Below are 20,475 nucleotides of genomic sequence, written 5' to 3'. Positions count from 1 at the left end.
TCACTTGTAAACGTAATTGTTGTTTGAAACTGCTTTATGCACTCGCTTAGTGGATGCTCCAATTCCTGTTCACATTCTGTCTTCGGTAATTAGTTCTGGATGACGATAGGAATGTTGAATTGTTTCTGCTGTCACCGCTTTCCAAGCTTTAATGGTAAATTTCCTGTCTCTGTTTGAACTTGCCCAACCATCCTTCCGAACTTTTCTGCCTTTAGTTTTACGATAGGTCCAGAGAATGATACATTTTTAAGACGTTGCTGTTGGAACTACTGTTGGCTTTCTTAGTTTTTTACTAGAACTGCCTGCTGTTTCAGCCTGAATGATTTTTCCATTGCACTTCCAAATCGTGGATACAGTAGACGATGTAAGTCCCTATCTACGTCCACATCATTTTTATTTTCTCCCCGTTCTATCTCTCGAATTAAAGCAACTTTATCATCTAGAGATAACATTTTTCGCTTACTCGCCATGCTCGCCGTATTCACTAATTCAAATTAGAACTGATTGAAACAATAGTGTGGACGACCAGGTTCTCGGTAATTAGATTATTAGGGTAAGGAATTCTAAGACGGTAAGAGACTCTAGTAATTACAAGTAGGCCTACATTCCTTACTTTGTTATCGATGTGCCCTTTTTTCTTTCGATATAGAGAGCGAGAAATTCATTATACAGAATGGATATAGCTTTGTATGGAAACCTAGTAGTACAACAAATTTTGTTCGTAATAGAGAGTTTTACGTTATGCAGAGTTTAGCTATAGGGAGTTTTCACTATGCTGAAAACATATATTAAAAAGTGTTGTAGATTTTCCGTTTTCTTAATAGGTAAGATTCAGGTAATTTTTAATAAAAATTTTCCTTTAAAAAGATTTGATTGCGGGAGATCATTACTATGGTCGTTTGATGATGAGATAAATAATATGGCAAAAAATTATTAGCTGCTGCTGCTAACAGAACTGAGAACTGTCCTCTACGTCTGTTTAAAATAATTATAGGAAGTTTATTAAAAATACTAAGCTGGAGGCCCATGACAAGTATATTAGTGGATCATGTAACAGAATTAGAGATGTCTGCCGAATAATTGGATTAGGCATACATTTTGTTTCACCAACTTTCTTTCTACATAGGTTTGCTGGGGGATGATGTTTTAGGCTGCATTACCGACTTCAAAAAATCGGATTCCTTTGATTATTTTGATATTAACAGTATTTTATTATTAGAGAGTTTATTGAATTTATTTTGGCACCCCTTACTAACCTTTTTAACAGATGCGTCGATGAGGCAATTTACCCTGAATGTTTTAAGGTGACAAGAGGTGTATTAAAAAAGGGAGAAACAAATTTAGCAAACAGGCCACCATTCTATAGTTCCGCCACTGCCAAAAATAATTAGAATAATCAAATATAATACTAATAAAATAATTAAAAAAGTGATTAAAAAAAAATCTGCTATTTATATAGTATATGCAATGCTCAGTTCGACTTTACACAATTAAATATTAATGTTTGTATAGTAAAGCCATACAGTCATTCTGTAGGGTTGTGGGAGCTGTAGTGAAGGATCTTGAGTGGACCTTCGACTGCGCTTCTCATGACAATTGGATCTTATTAAGTCATACATGTCATCTAGGAGACGATGTGTGATCTATAAAACTGAAATGTCAGAATTAAGAAGCGTGGACACAGGGTACGCTGCTTTTTACTGTGTACATTAACGATCTATGTCACTTGTTGTCCCCCAATAAATGCATTTTTTTATGGAGACGATCCGTCGATTATTAGCTATGCTCAAGAGACGCAATATTAGTAGTAGAAGATTTGTGGTACCCTGTGTTTTCAACAAATATAGCTTGGTGATGGGTGCTAGTGTAAAATTTTTGGGGATTACACCGAATGATTTCTATATCAATTTGTTTTGTAAAACACCGTCATCTAGTATTTTTGTAGTCTGCGAATTAAAAAAGGAAACATTAATAATGACATATTACTCTCTCTTCCACTCACACCTAACTTTGGGTATTTTCCTGTGAAGTGACTTTTCTGCACCTGATCGAGCTGTTCAAAAGAAGGTAGTTAGAGTAATAGCGTGTGCTGGTTATTTTGAGCATTGCAAACCTATATTTCAAAGATTGGAAATCATGCCGCTAGTATGTCTGTACATCTACTATCAACTGCTTAAAGAACGTAGAGACAAAGACGCGCTGAAGCTGCAATCCATGATTATCCTAGACGAAAAAGTGACTTCATTCGCAACAAGAAATTTAAATATGCTAAATGCCAAAAAAAACTACTATCAAATGTTAGGGCACTTATTAATCAAAAATTTAAAAGTTCCTTCAAAAACACTGTCTCTGCTCCGTGCGAGAGAACATGGACACCGTCACAATAACAAATGATGCTACCTAGTATTTTGTATGTAACTCCCTCTTAATGCGTACAATATGACTTGCCACAATTCTATTATTCTTTAAGCATAAAGTGTCTATCTATATTTTTCTTCTTATATTTTGTATCGATTTTCGAAAGTATCTAAAAATTTTATATCTCGGTAACGGTAAGTCTTACGGGATGACTGTTGGTACAGAAATGATCACCGTAAAAAAAAAATTGTCTGTCCGTTCTCCGTTCTCGTCTTTTTCCTGAATAACTTTCGAACCATTTTAGCTACAAAATAGAAATTTGCCTCCTTTTTAACACTCCACGGGGCACATAAGCTTATAAGAAATGGCCCTGATCCGACGCCGGTATCCATCTTTTTTTCGCGATTTTCGACTGTTTTTTGGACCTTGCTATGAAACACGGTAAGTGTTCGAATTTGAAGCAATCGACTTCATATTTGGCACATATATGCCTCGCGACGGAACCTATTGAAAATGGGGGGGGGGGTCGGTAAGTATTCTAAAAAAATAAAAAATCGCGTGTGCAAGGGTCTACATAAAACATCATTTTTCAAAAACTGTTTATGAGACCAAAAAAATTCTTGAATCAGAAGAAGCAGAAGATACGGCTCTATAAACTTTTATTCGCGACAATTTTTCAAGAATATACAGAGTGCGCCGCAAATTCAAAAAAACCGAAAAATGGGTCCCCCTATTATTGAAAATTGACAATAATTTCAAATCTGTGTTTTAGATGTCAGTTTCTTTTACATGACGATATCGACCATATAGACAGCTTAAAGTTTTGTATCTACGGTTTTTAAGTATTGTACAGAGTGTTCGCGATATTCCGTGCAATATTATAATAAGTACTCCAAATTTGCAGCTACAAACTTCATACTTGGGAGAGAAGTAGAAGTCTGGAACCCTATTTAGACTCTTTAAATTGGGAGCAATAAAATAACGCGAAGTATTTTTTTTATTTTTGATTTTTTTTTGTGGTTATTTTGGCATCCAGAAAAACAGATTTTCCTCCAAAACCATTCATCCGATCGGAAAAATTTTGCATCCGTTGTACGTGGGAGACCGGGCGCTAGAACTTTTGTTTCACGCATTTTTTCGCTTATATACAAGGTGTTTCAGTTATGGACAAAAATCTAAGACCCTGAAAATTGTCCTTTTAGAGAGTAAATTATTAACCGCAAATCAAAATTCGTACAAACAATAGATAATCCGTTCAAACAGTGTTATAGGCTACAATTTTTGTATTTACGGTTTTCGTCTATCACATACGCTGTTCGAGATATTTGAAATAATCCAAAAGAAAATCTCGCCCTCATTCTAGATGCGATGACGTCATTCAATATTACCAGGGCTATTTCCTCTATTTCTAACATTGTGGGAATTATATACAGGGTACGTCGTTTGTGGGCTTTTTGCTAATAGATCCAGGAAATTTCCGCTTTTGTGGGTGAATTATTGGCGATACATGAAACATGTATCGTAAACTGTGTCGAGAATCAGTTTAAGGTTTCGTCTATAATACAGGGGTCGCAAGATATTAGAAAAAATATAATTTTAAATTGCAATTACCAGTACAACTTTTAATATTTACCGAAATGTGCCGTAACTTTGAAGTTCGACGAGATGTGAAGGACACTTTATACAGGGTGTATTCACAATCAAATTACATCGATTTTGCGAAAGTTCCATAGTGGTCCGCAGGAGCACGATAAAAAAGCAATGCGTCTCTCTAGGACAAGAATCCGCGAAGCGCCTTCTTTTTAAAATAAAAAGATAATTCGCGCTATTTGCTACGAACTTGGCCCGCTCACCGACGATTTTTCGAAAGCAATCTTGTTTTAGACGGTGAGATTGAAAATGGTCAACTTTTTTTCTTTCATTCAATAATTTGAGACATACTAAACACAACCACATTCTTTCCGTAAAGACATTTTGGAGACTCTTTGGGGACGATTTTTCCGTGGCTTAAAATTTTACTAGAGGATTATACAATTTTATTGTTGTTTGCAATATTTTTACTAGGTAAAATTTACTTCCAGAACAATGCGTCACCATTGATATAACGTTGTTTTCAATCGTTACCACGTTTATTATCGATTTTTAATTTCATTTCAATTTCCTATCTCCATTCCCAATTAAACAGCAAACAAAATTCTATTTATTTAAACACTTTTTTCCGCAATTACAAACCACTCGACACACAAGCGCCATATTCACATACTGCATTCTGTCGGTACATCCTATCGTAATCCGTTATCGAAAGAAGCACGACGCAACCTTGAAACATTCTCAAGCGTTAGTATCGAATTTGCGTATGTAATTTCGTTCAGCAATTGAAAAGATAAGAACCAAGCTAAAGTAATTCAAAAAGCTCTTATAATATTAAATCAAACGAAAATCGCGTCCAGTTAATTACAAAGACTAACGGGAGTCGCAAGCGTTAGTTAAAATGGCTGCCAAAGTCCCGAAGGTTAAGTTCAATAATGGCAACGAGATCCCCATCTTTGGTCTCGGCACATGGAAGGTAAGCTAGATGTTTTTAAAAATGATGTGTAATTCTAATTTGAGTATTTTATTGCCAAAACCGTTCTGATTTAATGTGGATCGTATACATCATTTTGGCGAATGCGCCGGCTCCGGCCGCAGTATATAATTTTGTTCGAATTTTTATGCCTATTCCTTAGTCGTCCTGTAATGTAGATTGGCGCGAGTATAATAGCAAGTATATTTGATTATTAAGTTTGTCTCTAATAAAACTAATGCGTCTAAATATTTTGAGAAAAGGGTGTGGCTCTGTGAAATCTATCATCACAATTAAATAACATTTTATACTTTTTACATTAAGTCAGTACACAGAGTTTTCCAAACATTTTTTGAATTATGCGTACACAAATTGGCTTGGCGTTTCACCCCTAGATGGCGCTTATACGAATCCTACAAATTGAACAGTGTTACATAACTTTTTATTTTTAAAAATTGTTTGCGTTGCTATTGACATAAAATTAAAATTTTTAAAAAGCACACTCTGTATATTTTATATATTTGGAAGGACCTTTTAACTTGAATGATGTGGCACGTATTTGATTTTCTCTTTTGAATTAATGAAGTATTCAGATTTTTGTGTTCATAAAATAACTTCAGCTAAAATTGCAGTTCTCTACGAATTCAAACATAACAACAATACTGCGGTAGCGCGGTACACTGATGAGAAATTATTCTTAAGTTTTTTTCAAATATGTACACGATATTTCATAAGATTTTTTTATTTCTATATCAGTAGCGGAACAACGTGTATAAAAAGTTTTCACATTTTGGTACAAACTTTATCTACAAGAAAAAATTAACTTTTTTGGCCCCACATGAGCCTGTAGTTTTTGTATTGAAACTATCAAAATGATTACGAGAGTACAGGGCATGATTATTTCAAGAGTATTGCCAGAGTGTGTCTCTGGAAGTTCCTTGAGGTGCGAATCGTAACGATTAAAGGTTATAAATGCATTCGTTCATTTCAAATATTAATGTGATATTTTATCTTTGTTAGCACCGAGTAATTATCAATATATAAACAATATTGTAACGCTACTGTATTAAAATAAACATAAAGTCCAAGTGTTTGCGTAAGCCTCAGGTAAGGGAGGGCTACAGAATCACTACACAGCTTAAACGATATGGATTCGTCTGGTTCGTTTCCCAAAACCCAGGTGAATTATTAATTTATTAATAGTCTAAATCTTACTTAGCAATTTTTATGACCTATGTTCAGATTAATTTCTGTGTATACGTTGTATCTCTATACATTCAAAAAAAATTTTTTTTTGTCAACTTGGTTAAGCTACGCATATTCCTATATATCTGTGGATTACAGAGTGAATTTGTCGGAGTTGTGCTGTTGCATTAATGAAGGTCAGGGATGATATTTCGGAGGCATCTGATGATGTGGTGACAGCTCTGATTCATCTAGATATTGTTGACAGATGAAACCATAAGCTACTTTTAGCTATTATGCAGCTTATAGGTCTCTGCCTCAAGGACAAAACACAATGTGTGAAACTTTGAATCGAATCCTAAAAGTGTCACAATCCTTGGGCCATCCCTATTCCCATTACATATTACATATCACAGCTGTCTAATATACGACTTTTGTAGGTTAAGTGAGGAAGTGTAACTTCAACTTCGCCTTTTGTATTGTGTAATAAAATAAAGTCATATTATTAATTTTGCTGTGGTTTGGAGATTGTGTAGTCAATCACCCAGTAAACGCAGAGCGTCGAATGAAATAACTGATACATCAAGTTACCTTACACCTGTAAGCTGCCGGACACAGATAATTGAATCTAACCTAAGTCACAGAGTATATATTTCGTCATATACACATACATCATATACATGGTCACAGACAAGTGGTTATTTTTTCAAAATACATACTAGGAACGCTTCATCATTCATATTAACAATTACTAAAATAATAATAATAAAGATTTAGTGGGAGCTACGTTCTCAACAAAAAAATTAATTTCTTGATAACCGATATTTATGTAAAGAATAACCAAAAATGTGTGCAAGACGTACTATACAAAAATAGCAAAGTTGATGCTACTTTTACGAATAAACGGCAACGTCGCATCGCTTAATTCATATTTGGATTGATAGATCGCTCTCGCTTATGGAAACTACCAAATTTTCGGAACCGTCCGTCGTCTCGAACACTTTAAAATTCTAACCTACCATTCGCCATGAATCACTTTGTGTAGTAAATAATTACAAAGTTCAGTGACATTGAATTTTGAATTGAATATTCACTGGAATTTTCCCAAAGGTGCCAAAATTTTACATCCATCCCGTATAGGAATATTCCATACTTATTTAATTGTTATTAATAAAGCACAGGGTCGTATTAAGACAACCTTAAAAGAATGCGCGTGAACTAGAATTTTCACTTTCGGTGCTATTAGCTTTAAGCATATGGATAATGTAGCTTCCCTATTTCGGTAAAAATTGATACGCCGTGGGCGGAATTGAAATTTTTGTAGAGAAAGGAAAGATTTTCCGCGCATGCATTACATTTTAACTACTTATTTGCACTTTGTGCCATATCAAAAATTATAGACGAGATTTTAAACCTCATGTTGAATGGAATAGTCTTAATATCCGTAAAATTTTTAAAAAGCACACTCTGTATATTTTATATATTTGGAAGGACCTTTTAACATGAATGATGTGGCACGTATTTCATTTTCTCTTTTGAATTAATGAAGTATTCAGATTTTTGTGTACATAAAATAACTTCAGCTAAAATTGCAGTTCTCTACGAATTCAAACATAACAACAATACTTGCCTTCTGCGGTAGCGCGGTACACTGATGAGAAATTATTCTTAAGTTTTTTTCAAATATGTACACGATATTTCATAAGATTTTTTTATTTCTATATCAGTAGCGGAACAACGTGTATAAAAAGTTTTCACATTTTGGTACAAACTTTATCTACAAGAAAAAAATAACTTTTTTGGCCCCACATGAGCCTGTAGTTTTTGTATTGAAACTATCAAAATGATTACGAGAGTACAGGGCATGATTATTTCAAGAGTATTGCCAGAGTGTGTCTCTGGAAGTTCCTTGTGGTGCGAATCGTAACGATTAAAGGTTATAAATGCATTCGTTCATTTCAAATATTAATGTGATATTTTATCTTTGTTAGCACCGAGTAATTATCAATATATAAACAATATTGTAACGCTACTGTATTAAAATAAACATAAAGTCCAAGTGTTTGCGTAAGCCTCAGGTAAGGGAGGGCTGCAGAATCACTACACAGCTTAAACGATATGGATTCGTCTGGTTCGTTTCCCAAAACGCAGGTGAATTATTAATTTATTAATAGTCTAAATCTTACTTAGCAATTTTTATGACCTATGTTCAGATTATTTTCTGTGTATACGTTGTATCTCTATACATTCAAAAAAAATTTTTTTTGTCAACTTGGTTAAGCTACGCATATTCCTATATATCTGTGGATTACAGAGTGAATTTGTCGGAGTTGTGCTGTTGCATTAATGAAGGTCAGGGATGATATTTCGGAGGCATCTGATGATGTGGTGACAGCTCCGATTCATCTAGATATTGTTGACAGATGAAACCATAAGCTACTTTTAGCTATTATGCAGCTTATAGGTCTCTGCCTCAAGGACAAAACACAATGTGTGAAACTTTGAATCGAATCCTAAAAGTGTCACAATCCTTGGGCCATCCCTATTCCCATTACATATTACATATCACAGCTGTCTAATATACGACTTTTGTAGCTTAAGTGAGGAAGTGTAACTTCAACTTCGCCTTTTGTATTGTGTAATAAAATAAAGTCATATTATTAATTTTGCTGTGGTTTGGAGATTGTGTAGTCAATCACCCAGTAAACGCAGAGCGTCGAATGAAATAACTGATACATCAAGTTACCTTACACCTGTAAGCTGCCGGACACAGATAATTGAATCTAACCTAAGTCACAGAGTATATATTTCGTCATATACACATACATCATATACATGGTCACAGACAAGTGGTTATTTTTTCAAAATACATACTAGGAACGATTCATCATTCAAATTAACAATTACTAAAATAATAATAATAAAGATTTAGTGGGAGCTACGTTCTCAACAAAAAATTAATTTCTTGATAACCGATATTTATGTAAAGAATAACCAAAAATGTGTGCAAGACGTACTATACAAAAATATCAAAGTTGATGCTACTTTTACGAATAAACGGCAACGTCGCATCGCTTAATTTATATTTGGATTGATAGATCGCTCTCGCTTATGGAAACTACCAAATTTTCGGAACCGTCCGTCGTCTCGAACACTTTAAAATTCTAACCTACCATTCGCCATGAATCACTTTGTCTAGTAAATAATTACAAAGTTCAGTGACATTGAATTTTGAATTGAATATTCACTGGAATTTTCCCAAAGGTGCCAAAATTTTACATTCATCCCGTATAGGAATATTCCATACTTATTTAATTGTTATTAATAAAGCACAGGGTCGTATTAAGACAACCTTAAAAGAATGCGCGTGAACTAGAATTTTCACTTTCGGTGCTATTAGCTTTAAGCATATGGATAATGTAGCTTCCCTATTTCGGTAAAAATTGATACGCCGTGGGCGGAATTGAAATTTTTGTAGAGAAAGGAAAGATTTTCCGCGCATACAATACATTTTAACTACTTATTTGCACTTTGTGCCATATCAAAAATTATAGACGAGATTTTAAACCTCATGTTGAATGGAATAGTCTTAATATCCGTAACACAGTAAAAAGAAACGTAAAAATGGCCTACTCCACCTTTCCTATATACTTACTAGATGGTCACCCATAAACCACTATTGCATTTAAAAATTGTCCTTAATTCTTTAATTTTTTTGCACTAGGCATTTTGAGCAGAAGAGGTAAAAACATACTATTTATTTTACTGCTGGTTCTAAATACAATCTTTCAGGAATTAGCGACACTTCCAGCGAAAATGGCTGGGATTTGGGGCCTTCTGATGAAAGGAAAAAAACGAGAAAAAAAAAAAGGAAAACCTGGAAAATAAATATAAATATACATTGACATAAAATTTGCCACAATAAAATTAAAGGCGGGTCCATATCGTTATAACAATAAGTGCCATACAAAAATAAATCAGGAACGACAAACACAAATTCTCACTAAAGTCTACAATCTCCAGAAATATAATAAACAAGCTTCATTTTTATTTACTATTGTAAAATTATGCCAAAAACAACGCGTTTATGCTCAAAAGCCCAATCCCCAAAGACAAGAAAGGCATTTCTATTCTTTGTTGGATTGAACTGGAGCAGAAGTTTAGGTATGTAAGGACTTTTTTCGAAATACAATGAGCTGGGAACTATCAGTTATCATATTTGATCTGATTAGGGAGTTACCTACCCCGCTGCTATCTACAGGCGTGTGCTATTATAAGCAGGAACCGTAGACGTATTGCTTCGGAATACACAACTTGGGGAACAATGATGTTAATGATGAATCAGTAGCTTGTCGGGATCCCTAAGAAATCGGGTCTTGTATTTTGTATTTTATAAAAACTTTTACATTTACATTTAATCATATATGCTTATCCAGTAAGTCGTTTCTAGTCCTGAATATACAGTGGAAAAAATAGATCAAAAATTTTTGTGAGTTAAAATAAAAAAAAATCCCTAACGTCTTTATTCCAGGGGAATGGAATAAGGTTGTTTTAACTGTAAGCAAAAAAAAGCTTTAAAATAATAGCATGATATGCAACAAGTGCGGTAAACGTCATTTAAGTCGTGATTTTATCTGGTACGAGCGGAGCAAGTGTTCAATAAACCAGTGCCCTTAAAAGTTTACTAAACCCTTAGTTTTTGGGTACAATTTCGCAAAACAACACGAATACGTTCACTGACACTTCAGAGTCGACAAACGTCAAAATTCAAGCCGTGCGGTAAAATCTCCGAAAACATCCGATTACTCAATCCGTGCGGTAATGTCCCGGAAATGGCCGAAATGGATCGGATCCGTAGGACAAGAAACTCACGTGTTAAAGTGATACTTTCCGCACGCTAAATCGGCGTATAACTAGGTAGTTTACAGAAGGGAGTAGAAAACTAATACTCTTAGTTTTTCAAAGAAACTTCCACAGGTTACTGTAACGTTAGCTATTTCGAGTCAACAAAAATCAACGCAGGAGGACTTCAGAAGTTTTATAAAAAGTAAGAATACTCTTTTCTAAAAAAAAAAGAAAGAAAAATGACATTACAACCGCAAAATTGACGTAAATAAATTTAAGATCGAGTGGTTAAAGATGCAGTGGCTAATACTTTCTTTTGAGGCGCCATTTAAAATTTCTTACAAATACTCAAACAATGAAGTTAACGTCACACCTCACTGATTAGAAACATGGCTACTATAATGGACCAATTCGCAACATAATGTGGATGATGTGCTTTTAGTGATGAAGAATGTTAATATTAGATTTTGCATCATACATTTCAATTTAATATGTAGTTCTTAATGCGACCATTCACGAAACCCAGAAAGTCGATGCGAAAACGGGCTACCGCACATCAAAATCAAAAATCTCCAAAATTTAAACAATATATTCAGCATGCACTAATAGGCACTCGTCCCGGTAGAAAAATATGTATAAAGTAAACTCTATTTGCTTTTGTATTTTTTAAAAGAATTTCCATCTTCCATATCTTCAAATGAGAATTTTGGGCTTAGTCCCTTATCGCATTGATGGCTTCACATTTTTAGTAGCTGCATTAGCTATACGGTTTTAAAGATAGTAATAATTTATAACCTACGGAATGTCTGATTTTAGTCGAAACCTGGCGAAGTAGAACAAGCAGTAAAAGACGCCATCGATATCGGGTACCGCCATATAGATTGCGCCCACGTTTACCAGAACGAGCAAGAAGTTGGCAAAGCTTTGAAAGCCAAATTTTCAGAAGGTGGTGTCAAAAGAGAAGATCTCTTCATCACCACGAAATTGTGGAACACTTATCACAGACCCGACCTCGTTGAGAAAAATCTCAAAATTTCGTTGGCCGATTTGGGACTGGAGTATGTCGACCTCTACCTCATCCATTGGCCTATGGCATACAAAGAGGACGCGGATATTTTCCCGAGAGATAGCGAGGGCAACATTGTTTTTAGCGATGTCGATTACGTAGATACGTGGAAAGCGCTGGAAAAACTGGTAGAAAAGGGACTCGCCAAATCCATCGGATTATCCAATTTCAATAAAAAGCAGATCGAAAGAGTTCTCGCGGTTGCCAAAATCCAACCGGCCAATCTGCAAGTAAGTGTTCTTGCGACGCACGGTGGGCAGGGAGAACCCAAATTATTGAAATGAACCCATAGCACATTTCGTACATTGAACGTTTTTCTTATCACAGTAGGCCATGAATCTTCACAAAACAAACTATTTAAGTTGCCTTGTTACCATGGAAACGTCAACAATAATTTTGTAACGTTTGTTGTCAATTTGATTTTGAGGATCTTTTATTTATACAATTTTCCTTTTGAAAAGTGGAGGGGATTTTTTTTTAAAGTAAAGGTAAGTTTTGTGACTAATTTTATGCTAAGTAAATTACTCTAAAACGCAATTATCCTTAAAAAATCCTACATTGTTTTGAGTCATATTAAAAAAATAACCCAAAAATATATGTTTGTAATTTATTAAGCAATATGTTACAATTTTAGCATAATTTAGGGATGCTGTTGATACAATGTATTAAACTAACATGTTGTGGTGTTACGTGTAAGAAACAATCTTGCTCCCACCTGCTCCATTTTACAAAAATAACTTTCAAAGAACTTACCGGATGGGCAAAAAAAGGAGAAAAATGTTTTTCGTTATAAGTTTTGACATATGTGGCCAAATTTATTGGAAGAAATTGCACTTTGCGGGAAATCGATCAAGGTTTTAAACCGAAATATTTTTGCCCGCGATCTTACAATCGAAGATGGCAGTTAAATTGTTAATTTTTCACAGGGATCGGTTTATTTTTATATTTTGAGAAAGTTTTTAACCTTTTTTTAATTACTAGGAAAGCTCTATTTCCGCCACACACAACCTCGTAGCAGTTGCTAAAATCGGATCAGCCCATTTAAAAATATTAATTGTTAAGATGGCAACCTAGCTCAGATCAAAATAAATGCTTTTACTTTATTTTTTCTATCTATTCGTTTTTTAACAATAATTGAACTAAAATGAGGCTCTTTTTTAGAATTTAAAAATCACTCGATTTCGATAAAGTCTTTGTATGAGGCCCGTCAACATAAAGTATCAATAAAAGAAACTTTACTTGGGAGTACATGTCAAGATTGTAGAAATCAAAAGCAAAAACTTACAAAATCTTTCACAAATAAATATTTTTTCCAATTTCGAAGAAAATGGCAGGCGGCAAACAGGACTAAAAAAAGATTTTTGACGAGGTATACAGAATGGTTGGAAAAAATCAGTTTAAAAGCTTCGGGTAAACCAGCAGTATTGAAAACAGAGCAAAATACTTAACTGTACCCGGGTATTGTTTTATTTCGTTTCTTTCAAGCAAACAAAGTTTTAATCTATATTAAATAAATAATTTTTTTTTGTAAAAAAATTTATTATTATTATTTTATTTACTTAAATATAATTATTTCAAAATGTTTCTACCTTTTGTGTAGTGTTATTAAACCGTTTTCATGATTTAATTAAAAACTGTTTTTGTGAACATCCTGTATAAAAATCATTTAGTATTAAAATTTGATGTTCGTAATAATTTTTCATTTTATTGTTGTGTTTTTATTAATATTAAGTAAAATTAATTAGCATTACGAAAAAATCGAATTAGTCAAACACCTAACGTTTCCCTGGCCCACTGTGCGAGGTCTAGTTTTCTTTGGCCGAATATTCATTTGGGAATTGCAGGTCGAGTGCCATCCTTACTTGAATCAAAGCAAACTCATAGACTTTGCTAGATCGAAAGGAATTACGGTGACAGCGTACAGTCCTTTAGGGTCACCTGATCGCCCGTGGGCTAAACCTGATGATCCTCAACTTTTGGACGATCCTAAACTGTTACAAATCGCTAAAAAATACAACAAAACTTCCGCTCAAGTATTGCTCCGTTACCAGGTCGATAGAGGCATCATCGTGATCCCTAAGTCGGTAACCAAATCGAGAATCCAGCAAAATTTCGAAATATTCGACTTCAGTTTGTCGAAAGAGGATATTGAGAAGTTGAACGCTTTCGACTGTAACGGAAGATTGGTGCCTATGACAGCGTAAGTGCCTATATATTTCATATGACTTTATATTGTAATTAGCCACATTTTTACTTGCAGGGCGTTGGGACACAAACACCATCCATTTGAAAACGACGAATATTAGAAGCACAATATTATACCATTTATTTACCAGTGTGCAAATAAATAATTATTGTGAAAGAAATTTATTTGACTACCCTGTATTGTATCAACTTATAATCAAAAGGGGTGTTCACTTTTTGAAGGTCTCATTTGATGTTGTCCCTCTGACGCTTTCTGTTGTGATCTCCTCCCACATGAGTTTTCCAAGTCTTGAGTTATTCAGCCTTTGGACATGTCCTGTCCTTCTTAGTCGTTTGGATTTAGCCTCCTAGAAAATGTCGCTACCACAGCTCCCGGACCCAAGTGTTGGTTCTAATGGTGATTTGATCGTGGTAGAGTCCAAAAATCTTCCTGAGAAATTTCATTTCTAAGCGTCTGAGTTAATTTTCATCTGCTTTGTTCATTATCCACGTTTTGCTTCCATATGTTATTATGGGTTTTATATACTTTATTTTTGAAGTTTTTGTTAGACTTTTCGACTTTACGATTTACATGCCAGGTTTAACCTTTGATTTCTTCATTAATGTCGTTGTTAGCAGTTCATAGATTCCAGAGAGGCTTAAGATAGCATAGAGAGAAACCAAGTGTAGAACGCAATGGCTGAGTTACCAATTCCAAAAAAAGCTTATTCAAATGACCACAATTTGTATGTGTGAGTAAACAATAACTTATGCAGAAAGCTTTACAAAAAGCAGAATGATTTGGTAAACATGGACTGAATGCATCGCTAGCAGGGACGTGGATTTTAAATATCATGCCTTTGTTTGAGATGTTAATATACACCGCATTTATGAAAACATAGTCATTGGTTTAGGCATCGGAATTGATAAAATTGAGGAAAACCTGTGTACCACTGATATCTTAAAATCTCTCTCGATTGTGTCCGGAAAAGATCCAAAGAACATTGAAAATTGAATACCAGTGTAGTAGTAGATTGCAATTTATATTTATTGATTATTGAAATTAATTATCCAATGAAAAGGAAAACGAAATGCAAAATATCAAATCATTTTTGATTTCTTGAAAAAACATTAACAATGTAACTAATTTTTATATATTTTGTTTATATAATAGTAAACTCTAAACAATGGAAAGAGTTGCTAATATACAGGGTACCGCACAACAATCTCCCACCGTTTTTTGCATTCTGTAATAATTTTGTGTAAAATTTCTTCCGATATAACATTATTTTGAATGGTAAAGAGACAGACGAGAATAACCCTTTCCAAACTATTATTAAAATGGTTTATCAGATAAACATTTTAGAATACACTTCTTTTTCAAATATGTGGTGTGCACAATTTAATTCTACATTGATTGGCTAAAACACCTTTTCCCTTCGTCATTTTTAACTGACGATAAAGGCTTATGCCATACACGGAAACGGAAGAATTAATTGGCCCGAAACATGGTGTCCAAAATTTGATGAGCGATTACTTAATTTTCGAATTTTTGCTGTTTTAAAAATTGTCCCCTAAATGTCGCACTTCATGGTCACATGAGGAAGAATCCTACATTCAATTAGTATATTTTTCTTCCTACTTATTTTTAACCGTTTTCTTGTTACTTTCGAAAATCGATGAATACCAAATTTTCGAAAGTATGTACGCTCGTGTAAAAAATTTATATCTCGGCAACAGGAATGATCACCGACGAAAAAAAAAATTATTTTGTTGTCTGTTTGTCCGTTCTCCGTTCTCGTCTTTTGCTTTTTCCTGAATAACTTTCGAACCATTGGAGCTACAAAATTGAAATTTGTCTCCTTTTTAACCCTCCTCGAGGCACATAATCTTGTAAGAAATCTTTTTTTCGACTGTTTTTGATAAGTGTCTGAAATTTGAAGCCATCGACTTCATATTTGGCATATATATGCAGCTTTGCCCCGTGACGGAACCTATTGAAAATTTGTTGAGAGTGGGGGGGGGGGGGTCGGAAAGTATTCTAAAAAAATTAAAAATAGCGTGTGCAAGGGTCTGCGAAAAACATCATTTTTACGAGACCAAAAAATTCTTGAACCAGAAGACGCAGAAGATACGGCTCCATAAACTTATATTCTTGACAATTTTTCAAATATATATAGGGTGCGCCGCAAATTAAAAAAAAAAATAAAAAATGGGTTCCCGATGCGATATAGCCCGTATAGACAGCAAAAACTTTTGTATTTTAGGTTTTCAAAATCGTAAAAAATATGGCTAATAGGTTCAAACAATGCATCAAGAGCTACAGTTTTACTATTTGCTTATTTTCTCGAAAACCATTTACTATTTTCAAAAAATTCCTGGACCAGGAAACATGGAAGATCCAGGGCTATAACCTCTAGTTCGAACATGGTTTGAATCATGTACAGGGGCAAAAAATCTAAAAGATCCTAACAATTTCCGTTTTTCTGGGTAAATTATTGAAAAAACTATGAAAAATGATGAAAAACCGTTAAAGATGTGCAAACTGTGTCGAGAGAAAGTTTCAAGTTTCGTCAATTATACAGGGCGCGAGATATTTGAAAAAAATATCATTCGACAACGCTATTATTTGTGCAAATTTTAATATTTACCGATATTTACTGTAACTGGCAAGATATGAAGGACTTTTTCTATGCATAATGAAATTACATCGATTTTGCGAAAGTTTCTTTCCTTTTATAATAAGAAGCTGTGTCGCGCTAGGCGCTACGAACTTGCCCCGCCCAGCGACGATTTTTCGAAAGCAATCTTTTTATTTCGGATTTTGTGTCAGAAGCATATCAAACTCGAATTTCTTTCTCGTTAACATTTATTTTGACCAATATTTGGTAAATATATTTGTGGTTTTGTTTACGTCGAAGCAGTTACGAAATTATGGAGGTGACATATCAGACCACCCGTTTGGGAGCTCTTAGATTTTCCACTCCGTGGCTGTTTAGAAGATCTGTAGTGTATTTTAGATCTGTTTACACTAGAAAGGAATTATCAGTTAGTATTGACTATGACTTTACTGATTTAAATCCAGACGCATATAATCATCAGGCTCATTATGCGAAAAATACTAGAGTTTATTCAGGGTTTGAACAAAAACGATAGAAGCAATAATATCATATCATTTACATTAATTTTGTTTTTTGTATTGTTTAAAATTTACAGCTCTAATTAATCAATGCAGAATTAAATTTTACCGCACAGCATGTAATAATATACCTATTTGAAAAAACGGACTCGGCAGCATCGAAAATTATGTAACTAATTGGTTAATTTTGAACACACTGTTTCAAAATTCTGATTCCATAGTTACCATGAGCCAAATATGGTTAAAAGGTTCAGTGTTTAAAATAATGTTACAACTCATAAATCATAAAAACTATTCAGATTAAGGGTTCAAGAAAACCTGAAGGCACCTGTTACTTTTAAATAATATACCTGGTGTTCCCTTTAAAATAAGCAAGTGAGATGCTGTCAGCTTATCTTATATAATACTAACTATTTTTAGTGCATGCAGGACAACGAGTTTTGTATTTACATTTTTTGGATAAAATAAACAATTATCGAGATATATAAGAATACCGCAGTAGTGAGCTACCCTGTATACTACGGCGATCAGTCACCATATTTTTTATTACTATCATGTTATTCGGTGCACCCTACTGTATAACTTACGAAGCTTTGTTTGACCAACTTTTATTCTGACGTTGAGAAGTTGACCTTAAAAAGGAAGGAATTTTGAAGATAGAGCAACAGAGATAAAGCAATGATGTTTAAAGCCACTAGATTACTTGCCCGTTAAAGATCTTCAAGGATAGGTCAAGATTCCAGGAGCCCTAAGGCAGAACCATAGACAAAAAGTAATTCTAGTATTGCACTGATAATAGATACATGAAGAAATTGATGAACGTCTTCATGAACTTCTTGACCAATCGTATTGATTTTATAAAATAAACGAGCTTTCGCAATTTATTTAAATCGTTAGTTCAATATTCAATTGAAATGCTTAAAGAACCCGTTTAATCTACAGAAAAATACAAATTATTTAGAATGAGAATTATAAATTAGAATTAAAAAAGGAAATGCTGCTGTTACCATCACTGGGGCTGTATTAAATTGAGCATTGTTCACAAAGTAAAGTCCAATAAGCCTGGGGGATTAAGTTATGTAATATAGCCTTATCTTTATAGTTTATTTTTAAGAGTTTTAAATTAGAAATCAAACACATTATATCTGTTCTGTTAGACACGGCAACATAGCATGTTAGTCTATCCTTAGCACTCAATAGGGTATCGATGCGCGAGCGCCCTGTCCTCAGGCAACGCAAGATAACCGGCATTGTAATAATTTCAAGTCGTTACAGAATAAATCTTTAGTTACTAAACTAACGTATTCATTTAACTGTCGCACGAACCCCCGACAGAACAATATCCATATAAAATCCACAAAGGGAGAACAAACTGGTTAGAAGCCCGCATTTATTTTTCTTAATAACATAACCTTACTATACTGGTTTTGACTGGCTGGACAAAGAATTTGACGAAAGTAAAGTCTTTTTTGCTGAGGGGGGTGCATTGCACTCGCTAAAATTGTCACCGTAAAAATAAAAAAGAGAATGGTAGATTCACTAGTAAAAATCGGTATCGTATTCATCAGCGCCGCTGTGAACTACAGGATGAACGAATTTTCTGGAGTCAAGTAGCGAGAAATTTGAATGAGGACAGTTAAAATTGTGGAAGTAATAAACTGCAATGCTTCCTAATAATTATGGCTTTATTTTCAAGATAAGAATATAAAAAGCAACAAAGAGCAAAATAAAAATTCTAAATACAATACAATACAGTTAAAAAGTGATTGCATTTGAATTATTATAAATGAAGTGCTCTAATTATAGGAAAAGAAATACTAAAAGAAAACCCTTTGAAAAAATTATTTACCTATACAACCTTACTTCCAATTTATATTTATTTTAGAGCTGTGGTTCATGGTGTATAATTCATGTTTATGATAAATAAAATGATAAACATTTATCTTAATTTGGAAACACTTTGTTAAATCAATTTTCGGTATTTAGCAACCTAAGTGAGACGTTATCAGTCGGTTAAATAGTTTAACACTTTGTCAGATGGATTTTGACTTGTTCACAGATTTATCACGTTGATAATGGGAACTTTTAATCAATAAGTTTATTCATTGATTCCAATTCAGTTAAATTGTTTTGTTTCAACTTTTTTTTTGTTATTTCGTTTTTTGTGTCATAAGAGCAGTTTCTTTTCTAAAATGGGGGATTAGTGTTTTCAGTAATGGATAGCTAACTTTCGCAACTTATTAAAGAACGCCACTTCTGATTCAAGCAGTTTTGATATAAAATAATTTTCTTTATTATTTTTTTTTTAACTATTGTCATACATTAAAGGTTGATTGAATTCAATTTTGAATTTACGTGACATGAATACTGTTAAATTAAAAAAAGTGTAGCATTATATTCCTTAATCAGTTTTTTCTAAGTATCGTTTTTCTGTTTGTCGCAAACTGCATTCGTTTTTCTATTTTCTAACACGTATTTACTGAAGTTATTAAAATTTCTTTTTCTCGTTATAAAAAGTTCTTCTTTCCAATTCTATTTCATTCAAAACTGATAAAAAATGTACTGAAGGCAAAAACTATGTAACCGATAAAGTCACAAAATCATATTTAATAGGATTTGAATAATACCATTAAAGAAATAATAAGACGGGGATATTATTCTTCGATTTGGTGTTTAAAAAGGGACTACCTTGATTCATATTAAACTATACTAGATAAACGTCGCTTGTAATAGGAAAAGCACGGAATTAAAACCCATAGAAGGAAGGTATATAAGAGTAGATAAGACGATTTATTTTCAATAAACAGAAACCAGATAGGTACACACTATAAACCAAAACTTTTGACTAGTTTACCGATTTCCTGTGTCGATTTTTTTAATTGATAAATACTCAATAGCGTTATTTCTTCTTACAACCATTGCAACTCCCCTTGTATTCCAATCCCTAACTCGGAGGGGTGCAATAATACTGTCTTAGATCTTCTAAAAGCTGCATTTCACTTTTTCTAGATCTTGTTTGTAAGTTACGACAGACCCTCGTGTACAGGAACGCATACTTAAGTCCCAACTCACCTTACCTGGGCAGCATAGTATGAGGATTTTTTCATATTGTTAAGGGCAAAGAGTATAAGATAG

At 33.8% G+C, this 20,475-nt stretch overlaps 1 protein-coding gene across 1 annotated transcript; it reads left to right on the top strand.

Annotated features, from left to right (window-relative positions):
- Positions 1 to 4,651: 4,651 nt before the first annotated feature.
- On the top strand, positions 4,652 to 14,376 carry LOC132701042 (aldo-keto reductase family 1 member B1-like). The gene is made up of 4 exons (XM_060668674.1): positions 4,652 to 4,924; positions 11,768 to 12,247; positions 13,862 to 14,217; positions 14,278 to 14,376. Exons 1-4 carry the CDS (start codon positions 4,850 to 4,852, stop codon positions 14,321 to 14,323), a joined length of 957 nt encoding a protein of 318 aa, XP_060524657.1. The 5' UTR covers positions 4,652 to 4,849; the 3' UTR covers positions 14,324 to 14,376.
- Positions 14,377 to 20,475: the final 6,099 nt, after the last annotated feature.

Source organism: Cylas formicarius, unplaced genomic scaffold (assembly GCF_029955315.1).
Source record: "Cylas formicarius isolate icCylForm1 unplaced genomic scaffold, icCylForm1.1 PGA_scaffold_4__25_contigs__length_36172078, whole genome shotgun sequence".
In the NCBI taxonomy this organism is placed as follows: Eukaryota; Metazoa; Arthropoda; class Insecta; order Coleoptera; family Brentidae; genus Cylas; species Cylas formicarius.
This window is presented reverse-complemented; position numbering and strand designations above follow the sequence as displayed.

Coding starts and splice junctions, on each gene's coding strand:
- LOC132701042 (XM_060668674.1), top strand. CDS start 4,850: ATGGCTGCCAAAGTCCCGAAGGTTAAGTTCAATAATGGCAACGAGATC. Junction 4,925..11,767: donor TTGGTCTCGGCACATGGAAG/GTAAGCTAGATG, acceptor GTCTGATTTTAG/TCGAAACCTGGCGAAGTAGA. Junction 12,248..13,861: donor TCCAACCGGCCAATCTGCAA/GTAAGTGTTCTT, acceptor TGGGAATTGCAG/GTCGAGTGCCATCCTTACTT.